The sequence below is a fragment of the Nerophis ophidion genome, linkage group LG23, assembly GCF_033978795.1.
Source record: "Nerophis ophidion isolate RoL-2023_Sa linkage group LG23, RoL_Noph_v1.0, whole genome shotgun sequence".
In the NCBI taxonomy this organism is placed as follows: Eukaryota; Metazoa; Chordata; class Actinopteri; order Syngnathiformes; family Syngnathidae; genus Nerophis; species Nerophis ophidion.
In genome coordinates, this window is record NC_084633.1 from 21,838,783 (window position 1) to 21,862,079 (window position 23,297).

The 23,297-nt window shown below is 42.0% G+C and overlaps 1 protein-coding gene across 3 annotated transcripts in view; it reads right to left on the reverse strand.

Moving 5' to 3' along the window:
- Window positions 1-2,657: 2,657 nt before the first annotated feature.
- The window catches only part of axin2 (axin 2 (conductin, axil)), a 47,694-nt gene continuing 27,054 nt past the window's right edge, over window positions 2,658-23,297 (reverse strand). The window contains exons 5-11 of one of the 3 annotated variants that reach the window (XM_061885266.1): window positions 22,142-22,258; window positions 21,544-22,031; window positions 21,296-21,469; window positions 19,242-19,460; window positions 19,014-19,154; window positions 13,497-13,664; window positions 2,658-3,686 (exon numbers count right to left, since the gene is read on the reverse strand). In XM_061885266.1, coding sequence (XP_061741250.1) covers window positions 3,560-3,686; window positions 13,497-13,664; window positions 19,014-19,154; window positions 19,242-19,460; window positions 21,296-21,469; window positions 21,544-22,031; window positions 22,142-22,258 — 1,434 coding nt within the window. In that variant the 3' untranslated portion in view covers window positions 2,658-3,559. Of the gene's footprint in view, window positions 3,687-13,496; window positions 13,665-19,013; window positions 19,155-19,241; window positions 19,461-21,295; window positions 21,470-21,543; window positions 22,032-22,117; window positions 22,259-23,297 lie in introns of all 3 variants that reach the window. The other 2 variants (XM_061885265.1, XM_061885264.1) reach the window with 2 other exon arrangements.

Here is a 23,297-nt window from a genome sequence, read left to right on the forward strand (position 1 = left end):
TATGTATCTATGTATGTATGTTTTTGCATATGTATGTATGTATGTATGTGTGTGCATATGAACCTATTTTGTGCATATGTATGTATGTATGTGTGCATATGTATGTATGTATGTATGTATGTGTGTGCATATGTACCTATTTTGTGCATATGTATGTATGTATGTGTGTGCATATGTACCTGTGTATGTATGTAATAATGTATGTGTGTGCATATGTATGTATGTATGTATGTGTGTGCATATCTAAGTATGTATGTATGTGTGTGCATATGTACCTATTTTTTGCATATGTATGTATGTATGTGTGTGCATATGTATGTATCTATGTATGTATGTATGTGTGTGCATATGTACCTATTTTTTGCATATGTATGTATGTATGTATGTATGTGTGTGCATATGTATGTATCTATGTATGTATGTATGTGTGTGCATATGTATGTATCTATGTATGTATGTATGTGTGTGCATATGTACCTATTTTTTGCATATGTATGTATGTATGTATGTATGTATGTGTGTGCATATGTATGTATCTATGTATGTATGTTTTTGCATATGTATGTATGTATGTATGTGTGTGCATATGTACCTGTGTATGTATGTAATAATGTATGTGTGTGCATATGTATGTATGTATGTATGTGTGTGCATATCTATGTATGTATGTATGTGTGTGCATATGTACCTATTTTTTGCATATGTATGTATGTATGTATGTATGTGTGTGCATATGTATGTATCTATGTATGTATGTATGTGTGTGCATATGTACCTATTTTTTGCATATGTATGTATGTATGTATGTGTGTGCATATGTATGTATCTATGTATGTATGTATGTGTGTGCATATGTATGTATCTATGTATGTATGTTTTTGCATATGTATGTATGTATGTATGTGTGTGCATATGTACCTATTTTTTGCATATGTATGTATGTATGTATGTATGTGTGTGCATATGTATGTATCTATGTATGTATGTTTTTGCATATGTATGTATGTATGTATGTGTGTGCATATGAACCTATTTTGTGCATATGTATGTATGTATGTGTGCATATGTATGTATGTATGTGTGTGTGTGCATATGTACCTATTTTGTGCATATGTATGTATGTATGTGTGTGCATATGTATGTATGTATGTATGTGTGTGCATATGTATGTATGTATGTATGTGTGTGCATATGTATGTATCTATGTATGTATGTATGTTTTTGCATATGTATGTATGTATGTATGTGTGTGCATATGAACCTATTTTGTGCATATGTATGTATGTATGTGTGCATATGTATGTATGTATGTATGTGTGCATATGTATGTATGTATGTGTGTGCATATGTACTTATTTTGTGCATATGTATGTATGTATGTGTGTGCATATGTACTTATTTTGTGCATATGTATGTATGTATGTATGTGTGTGCATATATACCTATTTTGTGCATATGTATGTATGTATGTATGTATGTATGTGCATATGTACGTATTTTGTGCATCTGTATGAATGTATGTATGTGTGTGCATATGAACCTTTGTGGTGCTTATGTGTGTGTGTATATGTATGTCTATATGTATGTGAGTGCATATGTACCTATGTATGTATGTATGTGTGTGCGTATGTATGTATGTGTGTGCATATGTACCTGTGTATGTATGTAATAACGTATGTGTGTGCATATGTACCTATTGTTTGTGTATGTATGTATGTATGTATGTGTGTGCATATGTATGTAAGTGTTATTTTTATGTATGTATGTGTGTGCATATGTACCTATGTGTGTGCGTATGTATGTATGTGTGTGTGTGCATATGTACCTATATATGTGTATGTATGTATGTGTGTGTGTGCGTATGTACCCGACGCCTTAGTGTGTAAATGCCATGTTTGCAGTAAAGGAAGGGTATCAAACATGCGGCCCAATACCCAGAATCCCATGCAGCTTTTCTGGACTACAATATAAACATCTACGCCCCGCCCCTTATTCTATCCCGGAAGAGTTATGGCTGCATGAGATGCTGGGTATTTGTTCTGTTGTGTTTATGTTGTGTTACGGTGCGGATGTTCTCCCAAAATGTGTTTGTCAATCTTGTTTGGTGTGGGTTCACAGTGTGGCGCACACTTAAAAGATGCACGCTTTAACTCGCACTCGGCTCTGATGGACAAATTAAAGCTACATGCTTTCATTTCCAACAGGGAGTAAATTAAGAGCTGATAATGGATGCAAATCTGACGGAGATTTCTCTACGGATCTTTTGTTTACCGACATGACGTCACGTAAAGAGTCGTCCACCTCGCCGGTCATCAGGGCAAAGATTAAATTACAACAATCAATCATGGCATTTACACACTAAAGTGTCGGGGCCGACACTTTAGTGTGTAAATAGCATGTTTGCCTTAAAGTCTCATTACTACACACTTAAAAGATGCACGCTTTGACTCGCTCTCGGCTCCGATGGACAAATTAAGGCTACATGCTTTCATTTCCAACTGGGAGTAAATTAAGAGCTGATAATGGATGCAAATCTGACGGAGATTTCTCTACGGATCGCCTCAGCAGGATGGAAGCGGATTGAAGTCAATGCAAGGCACACAATTAAAAAAGGCAGGAAATCCATACATTGCAGGGGGAAAACCAAAAGGAGGCTGTTTGCTCATTTGAAAAATAGAACATTTTATTTAATAAAGGCTACATCTCTTCATAATTACAATAATTAAAAGTACCAAGCTCTATAGGACGCATAATTTACAGTTTAAGTGGAGTCGAAGAAAGCCATGAAAAAATATTAAAAAAGGATGAGGAAACAAGATACTAATCATAAAAATGGCATAAAAATATCTTTTTTGAGGGGGGGGGGGGCGGCCCTTGTGAAAACCAAGGGAGTAACAGGACCCCTTAGAACGGGGTCAAACACGGCAAGAATCCATGTAGGCACAGCTGCTGTCCTCGATGTGACATGTACATCGTCATCACTTGCAACACACAAATCCGCTCAGTCTGGCGTACACAACAAGCACATGGGGGGGGGGGCTAACGTAGAGCTGCTGTTGGGATGTAAACACATTGTATATTTTTAGAGGGGCGGGGGTCTTGACGGCCTCTTGTGCGAAGGCTATTTGTGCAACGCCGGCGCCACTCAAACAAAAGGCACTAAGACGAGACAGATCAAGGCGAGCTGGGCACAATTAAATATTATATTTGTCGTATATGGTCCACTCTTAGCAGGGGGGGGGGGGGGGCACAAGTAGCACTGCAGTAGTAAATGTAATGTTCAACTTGGAAAGAAGAATGTGGAGTAGTTCTTGTCACTACCGAGCAGCAAGTCCAGAGTGTGGGCTTCTCTTCAATAAATAAACAATAAAGATCTTTACATGACAATACGATGCAATGTACACCTGCCGGGGGGGCGGGGCTTCGCTCACGAGTGGTCGCTCACCTTCAGAGTCCATACAGTTCCTTTTTTTTAAAAGAGTGCTTTGGTGCAAAGTCCACACTCTTTTTTTTTTTTTTTAAGTCCAACAGCCCCTTTTTTGTTTTGGAGGAGGTGCTCTCACTCCATCCTCTCCACCTTGCCCAGGATCTTGCCCTCGCAGGTGGGCAGCAAGGAGCAGTCGTCCGACACTTCCTCGAACACGGCGCCGCACTCGAACTCGTCGCTGGCCTTCTTGAAATAGTACCTGCAACAAGAACAGAGACGGGAGTTTTTAGTCCTGGATCTCCACACCTTGTAGTACAGGTCAGCCTGGGGGGTTTCTCTCGGACACGGCGCAGCCTTCCCTGTTTTGGGACTCAACGAGTACAGGAATACAAACCCTGTTTCCATATGAGTTGGGAAATTGTGTTAGATGTAAATATAAACAGAATACAATGATTTGCAAATCCTTTTCAAGCCATATTCAGTTGAATATGCTACAAAGACAACATATTTCATGTTCAAACTCATAAACATTTTTTTTTTTGCAAATAATCATTAACTTTAGAATTTCATGCCAGCAACACATGACAAAGAAGTTGGGAAAGGTGGCAATAAATACTGATAAAGTTGAGGAATGCTCATCAAACACTTATTTGGAACATCCCACAGGTGTGCAGGCTAATTGGGAACAGGTGGGTGCCATGATTGGCTATAAAAGCAGCTTCCATGAAATGCTAAGTAATTCACAAACAAGGATGGGGTGAGGGTCACCACTTTGTAAGCAAATTGTCGAACAGTTTTAGAACAACATTTCTTAACGAGCTATTGCAAGGAATTTAGGGATTTTACCATCTACGGTCCGTAAAATCATCAAAAGGTTCAGAGACTCTGGAGAAATGACTGCACGTAAGCGATGATATTACGGACTTTTGAGCCGTCAGGCGGTACTGCATCAAAAACCGACATCAGTGTGTAAAGGATATCATCACATGGGCTCAGAAACACTTCATAAAACCACTGTCAGTAACTACAGTTGGTCGCTACATCTGTAAGTGCAAGTTGAAACTCTGCTATGCAAAACCAAAGCCATTTATCAACAACATCCAGAAACGCCACCGGCTTTTCTGGGCCCGACATCATCTAAGATGGACTGATGCAAAGTGGAAAAGTGTTCTGTGGTCTGACGTGTCCACATTTCAAATTATATTTGGAAACTGTGGACGTGGAGTCCTCAAGAACAAAGATGAAAATAATCATTGTTCTAGGTGCAAAGTGTAAAAGCCAGCATGTGTGATGGTATGGGGGTGTATTAGTGCCCAAGGCATGGGTAACTTACACATGTGTGATGGTATGGGGGTGTATTAGTGAACAAGGCATGGGTAACTTACACATCTGTGATGGTATGGGGGTGTATTAGTGCCCCAGGCATGGGTAACTTATTAGTGCCCAAGGCATGGGTAACTTATTAGTGCCCAAGGCATGGGTAACTTACACATGTGTGATGGTATGGGGGTGTATTAGTGAACAAGACATGGGTAACTTACACATGTGTGATGGTATGGGGGTGTATTAGTGCCCAAGGCATGGGTAACTTACACATGTGTGATGGTATGGGGGTGTATTAGTGCCCAAGGCATGGGTAACTTACACATGTGTGATGGTATGGGGGTGTATTAGTGCCCAAGACATGGGTAACTTACACATGTGTGATGGTATGGGGGTGTATTAGTGAACAAGACATGGGTAACTTACACATGTGTGATGGTATGGGGGTGTATTAGTGAACAAGGCATGGGTAACTTACACATGTGTGATGGTATGGGGGTGTATTAGTGGCCAAGGCATGGGTAACTTACACATGTGTGATGGTATGGGGGTGTATTAGTGAACAAGACATGGGTAACTTACACATGTGTGATGGTATGGGGGTGTATTAGTGAACAAGACATGGGTAACTTACACATGTGTGATGGTATGGGGGTGTATTAGTGGCCAAGGCATGGGTAACTTACACATGTGTGATGGTATGGGGGTGTATTAGTGCCCAAGACATGGGTAACTTACACATGTGTGATGGTATGGGGGTGTATTAGTGAACAAGGCATGGGTAACTTACACATGTGTGATGGTATGGGGGTGTATTAGTGCCCAAGGCATGGGTAACTTACACATGTGTGATGGTATGGGGGTGTATTAGTGAACAAGACATGGGTAACTTACACATGTGTGATGGTATGGGGGTGTATTAGTGAACAAGGCATGGGTAACTTACACATGTGTGATGGTATGGGGGTGTATTAGTGCCCAAGGCATGGGTAACTTACACATGTGTGATGGTATGGGGGTGTATTAGTGAACAAGACATGGGTAACTTACACATGTGTGATGGTATGGGGGTGTATTGGTGAACAAGACATGGGTAACTTACACATGTGTGATGGTATGGGGGTGTATTAGTGAACAAGACATGGGTAACTTACACATGTGTGATGGTATGGGGGTGTATTAGTGCCCAAGGCATGGGTAACTTACACATGTGTGATGGTATGGGGGTGTATTAGTGAACAAGACATGGGTAACTTACACATGTGTGATGGTATGGGGGTGCATTAGTGAACAAGACATGGGTAACTTACACATGTGTGATGGTATGGGGGTGTATTAGTGCCCAAGGCATGGGTAACTTACACATCTGTGAAGGCACCATTAATACTGAAAGGTACATACAGGTTTTGGAGCAACATATGTTGTCATCCAAGCAACGTTATCATGGACGCCCCTGCTTATTTCAGCAAGAAACTGCCAAGCCACGTGTTACAACAGCGTGGCTTTGTAAAAAAAGAGTGCTAGTACTTTCCTGGCCCGCCTGCAGTCCAGACCTGTCTCCCATGGAAAATGTGTGGCACATTATGAAGCGTAAAATAGGACAGCGGAGACCCCGGACTGTTGAAGGACTGAAGCTCTACATAAAACAAGAATGGGAAATAATTCCACTTTCAAAGCTTCAACAATTAGTTTCTTCAGTTCCCAAATGTTGATTGAGTGTTGTTAAAAGAAAAGGTGATGTAACACAGTGGTGAACATGCCCTTTCCCAACTACTTTGGCACGTGTTGCAGCCATGAAATTCTAAGTTAATTATTATTTGCAAAAAAAAATAAAGTTTATGAGTTTGAACATGAAATATGTTGTCTTTGTAGCATATTCAACTGAATATGGCTTGAAAAGGATTTGCAAATCATTGTATTCTGTTTATATTTACATCTAACACAATTTCCCAACTCATATGGAAACGGGGTTTGTAATATTCCAGCATGCAGTATGTTCTAGAAACCCTTCTCTTGCGTTACAAATTGTGTGGCAGGCGCCCCCAACCAGAGCGATTGTTTTCCTTTCGCGGCAGCTACGTGTTTTTAACCGCAGTTGCAGCCTTGCGCCACTAGAGGCGCTGTATCGACCAGCGACTGGTAGGAAGACCACGGGGAAGACCCAGGACACATTGGGTAGACTATGTTGGAAATATGCAAACTTAGACATGCTAACTATGCAGAAAGTAGGCTCTATAGGACGGGTGGCCGATAAACGTTGAAGAAGGAGGAAGTGAGGGGGTTAGTATCATCATGTGGGCCGTTAATGATGCAACATTCTTATTGTGGAGGAAGAGAACGCAGCAGGAGTGTGTTGTTAGTGAAGAGGAGGGATGTCTCACTCATTAACCATCTCATGGAAAAATGCCTTCATTTGCTCCGTGTGTGTGTGTTCTTGTAATTCTAGCCTTCTTGAGACGTGAAGAAGGAAAAGTATCTTCCATATGAGGAGGTGTGAAGAAGTGATGGTCCCAATAACATTGCATCTAATAGAGAATGTCTCATTTGTGGTGACATCCATCAAAATGAGGGGAGTCCCAAAGAGGAGGGATTTAAAAGTGCTCCCCCTCTGGTCAACATATGAAATAACAAGTGTGTGGAAGAAATTGAAAATTTGGAAAAAAAAGACAATATGTTTATAGGGACAAACTGTAATAACTAGAATTTTTAATTTTTTTTACTTAGTAGTCTTTTTCGCACAATGTGTGGACTTTTTTCACACAAAATTCTCATATTCTTTCTGTTTCTGTAATATTGCAACATTTTCTCGTAAAATTATTACTTTTTTTATGTAAAATTCGTACTTTTTCATACAAAATGGTGAAATTTGTCATATAAAATTCTGACTTATCACAATATTGCCAATTATTTTGTTGTTTTTGTAAAATGTTTGAGTAAAATGATGACTTGTGTCATCATTTTGCCAAGTAAAATTCTGATTATTATTATGTTGCCAAAATTGTAACTTTTTCTTATAAAACTGTGACTTCTGTCGAGTAAAATTACGTCATTTTTTGAAAAAATTGCCAAAATGTTAACCTGTTCTTGTAAAATTGTGACTGGTATCGAGTAAAATTCCAACTTTTATCATAATATTGCACAAATGTTCGGTTTTTCTTGTAAAATTTTGACTTGCGTCGAGTAAAATGACGACTTATAATACTACCAAAATTCCAAGTTTTGTTGTGAAATTCCAACTCATTTTTCACAACAAGCTTTTTTATATTAGCATAGTATGTATATATTATTCATGTTGTAAATACACATCTTTATATATCTAGAAAGGCTGCTCCTAAAGAGGGAGGCATTTTTATCAGCTCTCAAGAAGGTAACAAATACAAGATTGTGTGTGTGTGTGTGTGTGTGTGTGTGTGTGTGTGTGTGTGTGTGTGTGTGTGTGTGTGTGTGTGTGTGTGTGTGTGTAACCATGTTCGTTTTTAACGAGAACAGGCCATTCTTATAAAAGGATAATGTTGAGAAAAAGCATTCTGGGTAAAGTTGCATGCATGGGGGGGGCCGGTACTAAAAAGCCGTACTATAAGGAAGCAAATGAAGAGAAGTCATCACGACCATCAAGAAGCGTCTCTCCGGGGTCAGCGACATGAGGAATCATCAAAAGAGCCATCATGATCCTCACACAGCCCGAGAGCCAGAATTTCCACTGGAACATGTTTTATGTGGCTAAACCCCCCCCCCCCCCCCCTTCTGACATCTGGCACCAATATCGCCTGGCAGGGCCCAGCATTACTGTTCTTTGTTGAACCGCTGCCATGCTGGAGAAATGACCAAACGTCACACATTCTCTGGCTGCTGCTAAACTTCTCTCCCTTCTGCCCCCAAACATGTGGACGTGCCACACAGGGACCTGAGATAGAGAGGAAGGGGGGGGGAGGGGCACACCCTCGTCACAACTGTTACTTTCCCGTTTCTAGGGAACAAAATAAGCAGGCTTGATCACGTTTGCTAATTAATTCCACAGCATCTTCCTTTAAAGTCCTACTGAAAGCCACTACTAGCCACCACACAGTCTGATAGTTTATATATCAATGATGAAATATTAACATTGCAACACATGACAATACGGCCGCTTTACTTTACTAAATTGCAATTTTAAATCTCGCGCCGAAGTATCCTGCTAAAACGTCGCGGTATGATGACGTGTGCGCGTGACGTCACGCATTGTAGAGGACATTTTGTTCCAGCACCGATCCCAGCTATAAGTAGTCTGTTTTCATCGCATAATTCCACAGTATTCTGGACATCTGTGTTGCTGAATCTTTTGCAATTTGTTCAACTAATAATGGAGACGTCAAAGAAGAAAGCTGTAGGTGGGAAGCGGTGTATTGCAGCCGCCTTTAGCAACACAAACACAGCCGGTGTTTCATTGTTTACATTCCCGAAAGATGACGGTGAAGCTTTACTATGGAACAGAGCGGTCAAGCGAACACGGTTGGATTGGACCACACACACAAAGTACAGTGTATTATGCAGCCATCATTTCGAAAGATCGTGTTTCGAAGAGGGTCCCTTGCGAAGGGCAGAGATGGGCATCGCCACCACCCGTCGACTGGTGCTGAAGAAAGGTGTGGGGGCGACCTTCAGGTTGTACAGGTACGACCATATAATCTCACTAAAACACTAGTAACACAATAAGCAAATAAGTGATTTTCCAGAAGTATACTAGTAAATTTGTCTAATAACATCTAGTCCTTCACTCTCACTTTCCTCATCCAGAAATCTTTCATCCTCGCTCAAATTAATGGGGAAATCGTCACTTTCTCGTTCCGAATCGCTCTGGCTGCTGGTGGCCATGATTGTAAACAATGTTCAGATGTGAGGAGCTCCACAACCCGTGACGTCACACGCACATCGTCTGCTACTTCCGGTACAGGCAAGGCTTTTTTTATCAACGACCAAAAGTTGTGAACTTTATCGTGGATGTTCTCTACTAAATCCTTTCAGCAAAAATATGTTGAAATGATGAAGTATGACACATAGAATGGAGCTGCTATCCCCGTTTAAATAAGAACATCTCATTTCAGTAGGCCTTTAAGTATTCCACTTAGAGATATTTTGGGGGGAAAATGTTGCTTTTTTTGTGTTTGCCATACAAAAAATACAGTTGTTTTTTTTTCTAAAGAAGGGCCCAATAAGAACGAACAAGAAACATAAACAACAATAAAAGTTATAATTGACGGATGGATCTGAAGTTGATCTCAAGACGGGGCGGTATAGCTCGGTTGGTAGAGCGGCCGTGCCAGCAACTTGAGGGTTGCAGGTTCGATTCCCGCTTCCGCCATCCTAGTCACTGCCGTTGTGTCCTTGGGCAAGACACTTTACCCACCTGCTCCCAGTGCCACCCACACTGCTTTAAATGGAACTTAGATATTGGGTGTCACTATGTAAAGCGCTTTGAGTCACTTGAGAAAAGCGCTATATAAATATAATTCACTTCACTTCACGATTGTGTTTAAAGTAAATAGTACCAAAAAAAAAGTTTGTTATTCTTAATAAGTAGGACCCTTTTGGATCCCCAATAATTTTAGTGCATTTTTTTCCGTCATTGCTAAAAAAATAATAACAAATTGTAATCAATGGTGTTATGTGTTGACATTTTTGAGGCTCCAATTATTCTATAATCTCAAATATTCCACTTTAAAATTCTATTAGGGGAAACTATTGCATATTTTGTGTGTTTTTTCCCATAACAAAACAGGGTTGTCTTTGACAAAAAGGGAATGCAACTTAAATCTTTAAAAACATTATATTGACAGACCTAATAATATATAACAATAATACAAAATAATGACACATTTTAAATATTTTTTGTCCAATATCCTTTGGGGTCCCTGGGATCAAGCCTGAGTGGAGGCCTACATGTATATTTTTACACATATTTTGTATTATTTGTTTTAAATAAAAACATATCAAAAGGGGCCCGACTTGCTTTGATTTTTCAGTGTGCGGCCCTCAGTGGAAAAAGTTTAGACACCCCTGGACTACGGCGTGTGTAAACATGGTGCATGTACACAGCAAAAAGGGCGAAGGAAGAGGAGTGTGTGTGTGTGAGCTGGGGGTGGAGGGGGTTGAGAGGGCCCCTGATAGCATCAGTGAAGCATTTGCATGCTGGCCATTTGTGAGAGTCTTTGTTGGTTCAAATGAAAGCGGCCGGGGCTTCAAAGCCGCGTATTAAGTGTGCCTTAGCATGGAAATCAATACCAGATGGGACCCAAAATCGCTGCAGTTCAAACTCTCCCACTAACCCCCCCACCCCCCAAACACCATACGCCCTCCCCTTCTCAAAACACACACCAGACACGGTCCTCGGTCTGAACCCAGCAGATAACATGACTCCCATGAACAAGCATTAAAACACAATAATAACCAAACATGGCCACCCTTTCAATTTGGACTACTTCTATTCCGTTTCCCGACCATCTTCTTCCGCTTATCCGAGGTCGGTTTACATTTAAAGCAGTGTGGGTGGGTAAAGTGTCTTGCCCAAGGACACGACGGCAGTGACTAGGATGGCGGAAGTTGCTGGCACGGCCGTTCTACCGACCGAGCTATACCGCCCCCACCAGGAAGGGAAATGACAACAGACACCCCAAATGACGACGAGAGAGTCGCAGAAGAGAAGAGGGAATATTCAAGCGGGTGATTTATATATAATAAAAAAAAACTAGTGTAAAGATGGCAGAGGGATGCTCTTCCTTAGATGTTTCTTTAAGCGATGTAGACCACGTGCAGGAAACCCGCAATGCGTCCACTTGGCCACATTTGGACAAATGTATGCGTCTGGATAAAACATTCATTTGACTTGTTTACCATGGAAGCCCAAATCTAAACTATTCTCCTTTTCGCAGCTGCCAAAAAATGTACACCGAAGTGAGGAAGACCACAGTCGCATAAATGAAGTCAAGTCACTTACTTGGCGCTGGCCAGAACATACATGCGTGACAGTCCAGTACATCCTACACCGGGAATTAAAAAGGGCCTGCCTGCAAATCATTTTTTTTATCTGAGTTTGATACATGTTGTATTATTTACACAGCTATGTTTTTTATTTTACGTTATGTCATTCTGTGCTACTGACACAGTTTATTTCCTGTGCTGTCAATACCCGTCTTGACTAACTGGGTTAATAAAAGTGTTTACACTACAGTTGTCATTCACTTCAATTTCACTGAATCTCGCTCAAAAATAAATATCATGTGTATACTTTCACCGGAAAATATATGGAGATATAGATCGAATATCGAGTTTAAGTGAAAATATAGTGTACTAGTAAATAGTACACAATAACTAAACCAATGCAAAAACTATACTTATTACTCAATTAAATATTTTGTGTGTGTACAAGGAATTATTCCTTGCCTTTGTAAACATTAACAACAACGACAAAATAAATGATCGATTTAATCACTCTGGTATCGCTCATATACTGATACTAGCCTTGGTATCAAAAGCACTGATTTCTGGATCAATCCGTCTTATTCATACGTGTATGCCTGACTGAGGTCGCTGCTAAAAACGGTTTAACTTCTGCTGTAACGCACTTCCATAACCAAATTCCTTAAGCTTTACTAAGCACTTATTTCTTCCGTTGCCATCCATCAATTTTCTTCCGCTTATCCGAGGTCGGGTCACGGGAGCAGCAGCCTAAGCAGAGAAGCCCAGACTTTCCTCTCCCCTGCTACTTCGTCCAGCTCCTAACCTTAAAGGCACTGCATTTGCGTGCCGGCCCAGTCACATAATATCTACACACAAGTGAATGCAAAGCATACTTGGTCAACAGCCATACAGGTCACACTGAGGCTGTTAAGACTACTAAACTCTGACGGTGCTCTGTAGCAACGGACACTACTACCAATATCCGCCTTGTGGTACTCAATGGACTACTAAATCTGCGACCTCGAGGACTCGATGTCGTGCCATCTCATGTGTGCTAGCGTGACAGAGTGTCTTAAATTAAATCAAAGCGTCAAGTAATGCCAGAGTTTGGCTGACGGATGACTAACAACTGTTGAAAAGTAACAAAACAACTATCCGAGAGGAGACTGAGGACGTACTGCATAACAGTGCGGTACGCCAGCTGCACTGAAGCAGACAAACAGGCGATTCAGAGGGTCATAAGTCTGCACAAAAAATCATCGGCTGCCCCCTGCCCTCCATGAAGGATTTACATAACTCCCGTTGCCTCAAGAAAGCAAAAAGCATCACCAAAGACAGCACACACCTTGGCTACCACCTGTTCCACCTGCTACCATTGGGCAGGGGCTACAGGTGCATCAGAGGCAGAACAAACAATCTGAGGGACTGCTTCTTTCCCAGAGCTGTCACCATCTTGAACTCTAACTTATAATAATAATAATAATAATAATAATTCACTCCTCTACAATATCCTGCCCTAATACCTACAGTGCAAGACCTCCCACACTGATTGTTACTTATTACTTCGGTACTCTTGTCTTGTTCTGTATATTGTACAGTATTTTGTATTTTGTACAGGATTGATTGTTATTTCCATTGGATAGTAGTCTGTTTATTTCAATTGTTACTTTTTCCTTTATTACTACCTCTTGTGTTATTTATTACTACCCCGTATTTGTTCCCACAACCACGACTTAAGTTGGAGTCTTTCATCTGGTTATATGCAAACATAATGACAATAAAGTCCATTCCCCCCTCGTTAAGCGCTACACACCTGTAGCTGCCCTTCTTGCGCAGCTGCTCCTTGAAGTGGCCCAGGGTGAGACTGTGGCTGTTCATGGTCCTCCTGTAGGGGATCTCCTCCCCGCAAAAGAAGTAGGTGACCACCGTCTCTCCGCTGCAGAGACCATGGCTTGCTGGACCCTTCCGACACTCAGGTGTGCTGCAGGAGAGAGAAAAGAAGACGGGTCAGAGAGAAATACGGGCAAGTGTGATAATGATAAAAAGTACTTCCTGTGGCAGTGTCAAGAGATACAGTCGTGGTCAAAAGTGGACATACACTTGTAGAGAACATCATGTCATGGCTGTCTTGACTTTCCAGTCATTTCTACAACTCTTATTTTTTTGTGATTGGAGCACATATACAAAACATTCATGAAGTTTGCTTCTTTTACGAATTGATTATGGCCGATTGTAGCTGAGATAGGCGCCGGCACCCCCCGCGACCCCGAAAGGGAATAAGCGGTAGAAAATGGATGGATGGATTATGGGTGCAAAAGTCAAAAGTATACATACAGCAATGTTAATTGCTGACATGTCCCTTGGCAAGTTTACCTGCAATAAGTCATCAACAAAATTCTGCTTGAGTTTTTTGGCCACTCCTCTTCACAAAAATTGGTGCCGTTCAGCTAAATGTGTTGGTTTTCTGATATGGACTTGTTTCTTCAGCATTGTCCACACGTTTAAGTCAGGATTTTGGGAAGGCCATTCTAAAACCTTAAAGTCCTACTGAAAGCCACTACTAGCGACCACACAGTCTGATAGTTTATATATCAATGATGAAATATTAACATTGCAACACATGACAATACGGCCGCTTTAGTTTACTAAATTGCAATTTTAAATTTTGCTCGGAAGTATCCTGCTGAAAAGTCGCGGTATGATGACGTGTGCGCATGACGTCACGCATTGTAGAGGATATTTTTTTCCAGCACCGTTCCCAGCTATAAGTCGTCTGTTTTCATCGCATAATTCCACAGTATTCTGGACATCTGTGTTGCTGAATCTTTTGCAATTTGTTTAATGAATAATGGAGACGTCAAAGAAGAAAGCTGTAGGTGGGAAGCGGTGTATTGCGGCCGCCTTTAGCAACACAAACACAGCCGGGGTTTCATTGTTTACATTCCCCAAAGATGACGGTGAAGCTTTACTATGGAACAGAGCGGTCAAGCGAACACGGTTGGATTGGACCACACACACAAAGTACAGTGTATTATGCAGCAATCATTTCGAAAGATCGTGTTTCGAAGAGGGTCCCTTGCGAAGGGCAGAGATGGGCATCGCCACCACCCGTTGACTGGTGCTAAAGAAAGGTGCGGGGCCGACCTTCAGGTTGTACAGGTACGACCATATAATCTCACTAAAACACTAGTAACACAATAAGCAGATAAGGGATTTTCCAGAATTATCCTAGTAAATGCGTCTAATAACATCTGAATCACTCCCACTTCCCTCGTCTTTTTTTTCCTACTCCTTCACTCTCACTTTCCTAATCCAAAAATATTTCATTCTCATTCAAATTAATGGGGAAATCGTCGCTTTCTCGGTCCGAATCGCTCTTGCTGCTGGTGGCCATGATTATAAACAATGTTCAGATGTGAGGAGCTCCACAACCCGTGACGTCACGCGCACATCGTCTGCTACTTCCGCTACAGGCAAGGCTTTTTTATCAGCACCAAAAGTTGCGAACTTTACTACTAAATCCTTTCAGCAAAAATATGTTGAAATGATGAAGTATGACACATAGAATGGAGCTGCTATCCCCGTTTAAATAAGAACATCTCATTTTAGTAGGCCTTTAATTCTAGTCTGATTTCGCCATTCCTTTACCACTTTTGAGGTGTGTTTGGGGTCATTGTCCTGTTGGAACACCCAACTGCGCCCAAGACCCAACCTCCGGACTGATGATTTTAGCTTGTTCTGAAGAATTCGGAGTTTATCCTCCTTTTTCCACTGTCCCATTTACTCTCTGTAAAGCACCAGTTCCATAAGCAGCAAAACAGGCCCACAGCATTATATTACCACCACCATGCTTGACGGTAGGTGTAGTGTTCCTGGGATTAAAGGCCTCACGGTTTCTCCTCCAAACACATTGCTGAGTATTGTGGCTAAACTGCGAAGACCGGGTCACATCGTGATGTGGGGTTTGTTCTCCCAAGGCTTCGGACACAGGTAGGAACAAATAATTTATTTAGAAATACATTTTAGAAAAACTTGCTCATAGCACTTAAGGCAAAAACTAAAGGAGCGCGGGAGCTAGAAGGTACAGAGCAGGAAACAAACGTCGTCCTCTATTGTATGAAAACAAAATAGGAAGCCAGACCGAGTGAGGCCAAGGCATGGACTAAATAGCCCTCTGATTAGTGACGGGGCAACAGGTGCGTGTCCCGAACATTAACCAGAGGTGAATGTAATCTGCCGTCGTGGCAACTGAGACACACAAACTCAAAAACTGTGCTGAGAACACGAGTGAACCCAAAAACGTAAATAGACTCTGATCCGGGCATGCAGATAATAACACAAAACAGCTCAATTTTTGTTTCATCTGACCACAGAACTTTCCTCCAGAAGGTCTTATCTTTGTCCATGTGATGGCAAAACATGTGGACAATGCTGAAGAAACAAGTCCATTTCAGAAAACCAACAAAATTAGCCGAACTGCACCAATTGTGTCAAAAGGAGTGGTCAACAATTCCAGCAGAAGCTTGTGGATGACTACCAAAAGCACCTTATTGGAGGTAAACTTGCCAAGGTCACATGTAAGCAAATATGAACATTGCTGTATGTATACTTTTGACCCAGTCACATTTTCAGTAGAGCCATAATAAATTCTTAAAAGAAGTAAACTTCATGAATGTTTTTTGTGACCAACAAGTATGTGCTCCAATCACTACATCACAAAAAAATACGAGTCAACAGCCATGACATTATGTTTTTTACCAGTGTACCGTATTTCCCTGCATTGCCGCCGGGTGTATAGTATGCACCTGCCTAGAATTACTGCCGGGTCAAACTCGTTTCGCAAAATAATTAGCGCATGCTTAGCATTACTGCCGGCTCAGGATTAACGCCAGGGTCAAACTTGTTTCGCAAAATATTATTTTTATTAGTGCATGTCTAGGATTTCCCCCGGGTCAAACTCGTCACGTCACGAGTGACACTTCACCTGTCATCATTTTCAAAATGGAGGAGGCTGATTTCAATCATTTGAAATCGCATAAAGGGAAGAAGATTAAGAGCTTTTCAGTAGGATTTAAGGTCCAAGCTATTGAATATGCTAAAAAGAACAGTAAGCAGCGATGTTTTATTAATATACCGTAGCTGTGTGTGTCAAATATGAGTCATTAAATGACTCCCGCCTCCTGGTGGTAGAGGGCGCTAGTGATCCTTCTTGCGACTACTCGGCTGCAGAAGAAGTGACAACAAGCAGCAAGAGTGAGCAGCGATCCTTTATTTTTTCCTCTCGCTTGCACTTTTAACATGGAGGATTACATATCTGTTACAACTGTTTTCTAAACTGGACTTTCAATCGAAGCAGGAGGTAATAAAGGAAGATCTCCATCGAGACAGAGAGACTTTTAAAACTGAAGAAAGATAAGGAAGACTTCTATAAACAAGTTATCGATGCTTTTGATCAGAAGGAGCTGCACATGGACTTCATTTATAAGTAAAGGTAAGACCATAATAACGTTTTTTTTTTATTAAATGTGCTTTTCATGATGGTATCCTTACATCACACTCAAATTTATAAGCGCAGGCCTAAATTTACCGCCTGCCTTTGGTAAGCGCCGGAGTGAGAACAGGTTTTAAATTAATTAGCGCCCCGGCGGCAGATCAAGGAAATACGGTATGTAAACTTTTGAGCACGACTGTATTATATTAGAAATGACCCCCGTTGGATGAAGACTGACCAAACTGGCAGTAACTAAGTGACCCAGTGGCGTGGCCAATAAATGTGTGTGTGCATGAAGAAAGGGGAGGGGTGTAAAGTGTTATCAATTCCCCTTCAGCTCGGTCCAAGGCTTTGTAGACTCACTTCAGAGGAGCTGCCTCTTTGCTGAGCTCTGCTTGGCCAACTGGCAGCTCAATGAAACAAAAATGATACATACAAATGAAAGAATATGTCTCGGTGTGGTGGTGCTGCCACTACTATCTACCGCAGGGGTCACCAACGCAGTGCCCGCGGGCACCAGGTCGCCCGTAAGGACCAGATGAGTCGCCCGCTGGCCTGTTCTAAAAATAGCTCAAATAGCAGCACTTACCAGTGAGCTGCCTCTATTTTTTAAATTGAATTTATTTACTAGCAAGCTGGTCTCGCTTTGCTGGACATTTTTAATTCTAAGAGAGACAAAACTCAAATAGAATTTGAAAATCCAAGAAAATATTTTAAAGACTTGGTCTTCACTTGTTTAAATAAATTCATTTATTTTTTTACTTTGAGAAAGACAATTTTAGAGAAAAAATACAACCTTAAAAATGATTTTAGGATTTTTAAACACATATACCTTTTTACATTTTTAATTCCTTCCTCTTCTTTCCTGACAATTTAAATCAATGTTCAAGTAATTTTTTTTTTTTATTGTAAAGGATAATAAATACATTTTGATTTAATTCTTCATTTTAGCTTCTGAATATTTGTGAAATATTTCTTCAAACTTATTATGATTAAAATAAAATAACAATTTTCTGGCAAATCTAGAAAATCTGTAGAATCAAATTTAAATCTTATTTCAAAGTCTTTTGAATGTCTTTTAAAATGTTTGTTCTGTTAAATCTAGAAGAAATAATGATTTGTCTTTGTTAGAAATATAGCTTGGTCCAATTTGTTATATATTCTAACAAAGTGCAGATTGGATTTTAACATATTTAAAACATGTCATCAATATTCTAAAAAAAATCTTAATCAGGAAAAATTACTAACAATGTTCCAAAAAAATATTTTTCAAAAAGTTTCAAATCAGCCAGTTTTTCTCTTCTTTTTTTCGGTTGAATTTTGAATTTTAAAGAGTCGAAATTGAAGATAAACTATGTTTCAAAATTTAATTCCTTTTTTTTTGTCTTTTCTCCTCTTTTAAAACCGTTCAATTAAGTGTTTTATTCATCATTTATTCTCTACAAAAAACCTTCCGTAGAAGGAAAAAAAAAGTACGACGGAATGACAGACAGAAATACCCTTTTTTGGGCGGGGGGGATATTTATCTTTCTATATATATTTATTGTGAGAAATCATTAAGATGATCAGTGTTTCCACAAAGATAAATATCATTCATTATTCATAATAACAGAGTTAAAGGTAAATAGAGCAAATTGGCTATTTCTGGCAATTTATTGAAGTGTGTATCAAACTGGTAGCCCTTGGCATGAATCAGTACCCAAGAAGTAGCTCTCGGTTTCAAAAAGGTTGCTGACCCCTGATTTCCCGGATGCACTGAAAATAAGCTTCAATTGTGAGTGAAGGCATGAAAGTATGGAGGTGAGTGAAGGTGGAGGAGGAAGGTGGAGGATGACATACTCGTTGGATTGAAGGCAGAGGCCGCCGCTGCTTTTGGTGGTTGAAGTGGGGTTAGGGTTGGCAGGAGACACGGGGGTGGACCCTGCACTCTGCAAAGGCACAAGGTGGCTCTTGTCCCGCTGGAGATTGGACACTGAATGCCTGCAAGAAAGCGTGGAGAAACTTCAGCAGAGAGCATCATCAAGAATACTATTGATGGCGCACACCGGAAAGTGTAAAAGAGGCTACCTTTGCTTGGTGGTCTTGACGGAGACCTCCTCCAGTCGACGGCAGGCCTCTTCCAGCTGGGCCAGGGTGTTAGGAGGGGGCAGCGGTGGCATGGCGGGGTCTTGGATGAAGGGCTGCGATGGCTGGTGGCCTCGCAGGTGAGCGCAGTTTCCACCTCCGCCCCACGTATGAGTCTGGGTCGAGGAGCCGCCGAATGCTTTTTTGGTGCTTTGGGGGCTGCTGGGAGAGAGAAGCACGGAAAATTAAGACATGAGTTAAAAAAAAATAAAATAAAAATGGCACATAGTTAGAATATTTATCACAGTGTTTTTTAACGGGTTTTTTTGTGTTTTTTTTTAAAAGGGGCCACATATTTTTTCATTGAAAATATCCGGAGGCACATCACCAGCAGAAATCATTAAAGGGGAACATTATCACCAAACCTATGCAAGTGTCAATATATACCTTGATGGTGCAGAAAAAAGACCATACATTTTTTTAACCGATTTCCGAACTCTAAATGGGTGAATTTTGGCAAATTAAACGCCTTTCTGTTTTTCGCTCTAGTGGCGATGACGTCAGAATGTGACGTCGCCGAGGTAACACACCCACCATTTTCATTTTCACATTACAAACACCGGGTCTCAGCTCTGTTATTTTCCGTTTTTTGGACTATTTTTTGGAACCTTGGAGACATCATGCCTGGTGGGTGTGTTGTCGGAGGGTGTAACAACACTAACAGGGAGGGATTCAAGTTGCACCACTGGCAAGAAATCTGCCGCCAGACCCCCATTGAATGTACCAGAGTGTCTCCACATTTGACCGGCGATGCTAAGACAGACATGGCACAGAGATGTATGGATAACCTGCAGATGCATTTGCAACCATTAAGTCAACCAAATCACAAAGGTGAGTTTTGTTGATGTTGTTGACTTATGTGCTAATCAGACATATTTGGTCGCAGCATGACTGCCAGCTAATCGATGCTAACATGCTATGCTAATCGATGCTAACATGCTATTTACGCTAGCTGTATGTACATTTGAAACTAGATACCCACATTTAATGTGAAACAAACACTTACCAATCGACGGATTTAAGTTGCTCCAGTGTCACAAGACGCGAAAGTCCTGATCGTTTGGTCCGCACATTTTACCGGCGATGCTAATAAGGCAGCCATGCTATGGGCCACTTCATTAGGTACACCCACACTATGGCCGAATAGCATCAATAGCTATTCGCTTAATAGCTTCAATTTCTTCTTCAATTTCGTTTTCGCTATCTGCCTCCATACTCCGACCATCTGTTTCAATACATGCGTAATCTGTTGAATCGCTTAAGCCACTGAAATCCGAGTCTGAATCCGAGCTAATGTCGCTATATCTTGCTGTGCTAACCGCCATGTTGTTTGTATTGGCAGCACTGTGTGACGTCACAGGGAAATGGACGGGTGGATATAACGATGGTGAAAATCAGGCACTTTAAAGCTTTATTTAGGGATATTACGGGACTGGTAACATTTTTAAAAAAACTTCAAAAAATACAACAAGCCACTGGGAACTGATTTTTATTGTTTTTAACCCTTTTGAAATTGTGATAATGTTCCCCGTTAATGCGATTTCAAATGATTAAAATCAGCCTCCTCCATTTTGAAAATGATGACAGGTGAAGTGTCACACGTGACGTGACGAGTTTGACCCGGCGGAAATTCTAGACATGCGCTAATAAAAATAATATTTTGCGAAAGGAGTTTGACCCGGCGTTAATCCTGTGCCGGAAGTAATGCTAAGCATGCGCTAATTATTTTGCGAAAGGAGTTTGACACAGCAGTAATTCTAGGCAGGTGCATACTATATATCGGCGGCAATTTAAGGAAATACGGTAGGTGAAATTACATAATCTCCCACGGCACACCAGACTGCAAAGTGGTTGAAAAACACTGATCTATCACATCAACTGAGAGCTGGTTAATCCAAAGAAGTATCTTAAGTCATTTAAAAGACATTTCATGCAAGAAAAGACTGAGGACAGCAAGAAAATCACATAGAAATTCCGCTGGAATCATCCAAGCTTACCTTGACTTGTGTTTGCCCTGACGTTTGCTTTCCAGGATCCACTGCAGGACGTTCTGAGCAGGGTCCGTGGTGTTGCTGGGTAGCTGGAGGGCCCCGCAGTCCTCCATGCACCTCTCGGCTACCCCGTCCTCGGCCCCTGAACGGCACACACGTCTGGACAGAGAGCTGGATCGCCTTGGGGGAAAGAAAATACGTTTATGCCGTGGAGAAAGAGGAAAGTGAGCTGGAGGTGTTTTGGGAGAACTGACCCCACGCTGGAGTCCGCGGAGACCACGGCGCACGTCTCTCGGCCCAGGCTGCGGCTGCGCTGGTAAGGCTGGCAGGGCGGGCACTCGCCGCTGCTGGAGCACAGAGCGTGCACCCTGAGCGCCGCCTCCCTCTCAAACTGCTCCTTTGTCTTGGGGCTGGCGTGATGGTGGATGTAATGGTGGTGGATGTGCTTGGTGGTGCTCTGCCTGCTCACCAGGGTGCCGCCGGGGCCCAAGGTGAGCGTGAAGGATCCCTGCTCGGGGCCGGAAAGGGACGCCTTTAGTCCGAACCCTGCTCGGGCTAAAGGTCGGTGCTCCGGCGAGCTGGAGCGAGGCGAGTGCCAGATGACGGCGGGGGACTGGCAGCCCGGCGTCTTGAGGACGCGCGAGAGGTGCTTGTCCAGGATGGCCTGGGGGTCCTCCTCGGAGGAGCCGGGCAGGAGGAGGAGTGGATGAGGAGGGATCTCCGTGTCCTCTCTCTCTTCCTCCTAGAGACAAAAGACGACATGCTCAGTGGAAGAAGAAGAAGAAGAAGCACCGAGGTGTACTTTACTCCACGGAGAAGCACACAAACCTCCTGAATCTGCTGCAGCCTCACCTCCAGGGAGCTGAGGGTGTCCTGTTCCCTCTTCAGGCTCTCCAGGCGGGAAATGAGCTGGGCCGCAAACTTTGCCGGCTCCACCGGGACCCCTTCTTTGGGAGGACAACGGGTGCGCTGTGTGCGGAAGGAGACTCCGTCAGCTGTGCCTTCATCGTGGAAGGCTTTTTTGTATTTTTCAAGAAAGGTACGGAAGACACGATTACGCGGTCACACTGGGCCCAAGAACTCAGGTCATCCTTAGCGGGTCTTTTTAAAGTCCTACTAAAATGAGATGTTCTTATTTAAACGGGGATAGCAGCTCCATTCTATGTGTCATACTTCATCATTTCGCCATATTGCCATATTTTTGCTGAAATTTTTTTGTAGAGAACATCGATGATAAAGTTCGCAACTTTTGGTGCTAATAAAAAAGCCTTGCCTGTACCTGAAGTAGCAGACGATGTGCGCGTGACGTCACGGGTTGTGGAGCTCCTCACATCTGAACATTGTTTACAATCATGGCGATTCGGACCGAGAAACCGACGATTTCCCCATTAATTTGAGCGAGGATGAAAGATTCGTGGATGAGGAAAGTGAGAGTGAAGGACTAGAAGAAAAAAAAAATACACAGCAGAGCGACTCAGATGTTATTAGACACATTTGCTAGGATAGTTCTGGAAAATACCTTATCTGCTTATTGTGTTACTTGTGTTTTAGTGAGATTATATGGTCGTACCTGTACAACCTGAAAGTCGGAGGGGTGTGGTGACCGCCAGTGTCTCCGAGAGAAGCCACTTTTCTTGACGAGGCGAAGGCAGCTGAGAGTTTTGTTTTTGTTTTCTTCCCCCTCCTCCACGGTGGAAGAATATGACGGTCGGGGGCAGCCGGTGGGAGGAGGCAAGAGAGTCCGCAGCTGCCTCTTTGACAGGTGCAGGAACGACGCAAGGTCTCCGCTCATGTCTACAGTAAGAGCCCACCATTTTGTCATCGAAACCTGCCTTTTGACATGTGGTAGGGAACCATGTTCGCTTGAGCGCTCTGTTCCATAGTAAAGCTTCACCGTCATCTTTCGGGAATGTAAACAATGAAACACCGGCTGTGTTTGTGTTGCCAAAGGCGGCCGCAATACACCGCTTCCCACCTACAGCTTTCTTCTTTGACGTCTCCATTATTC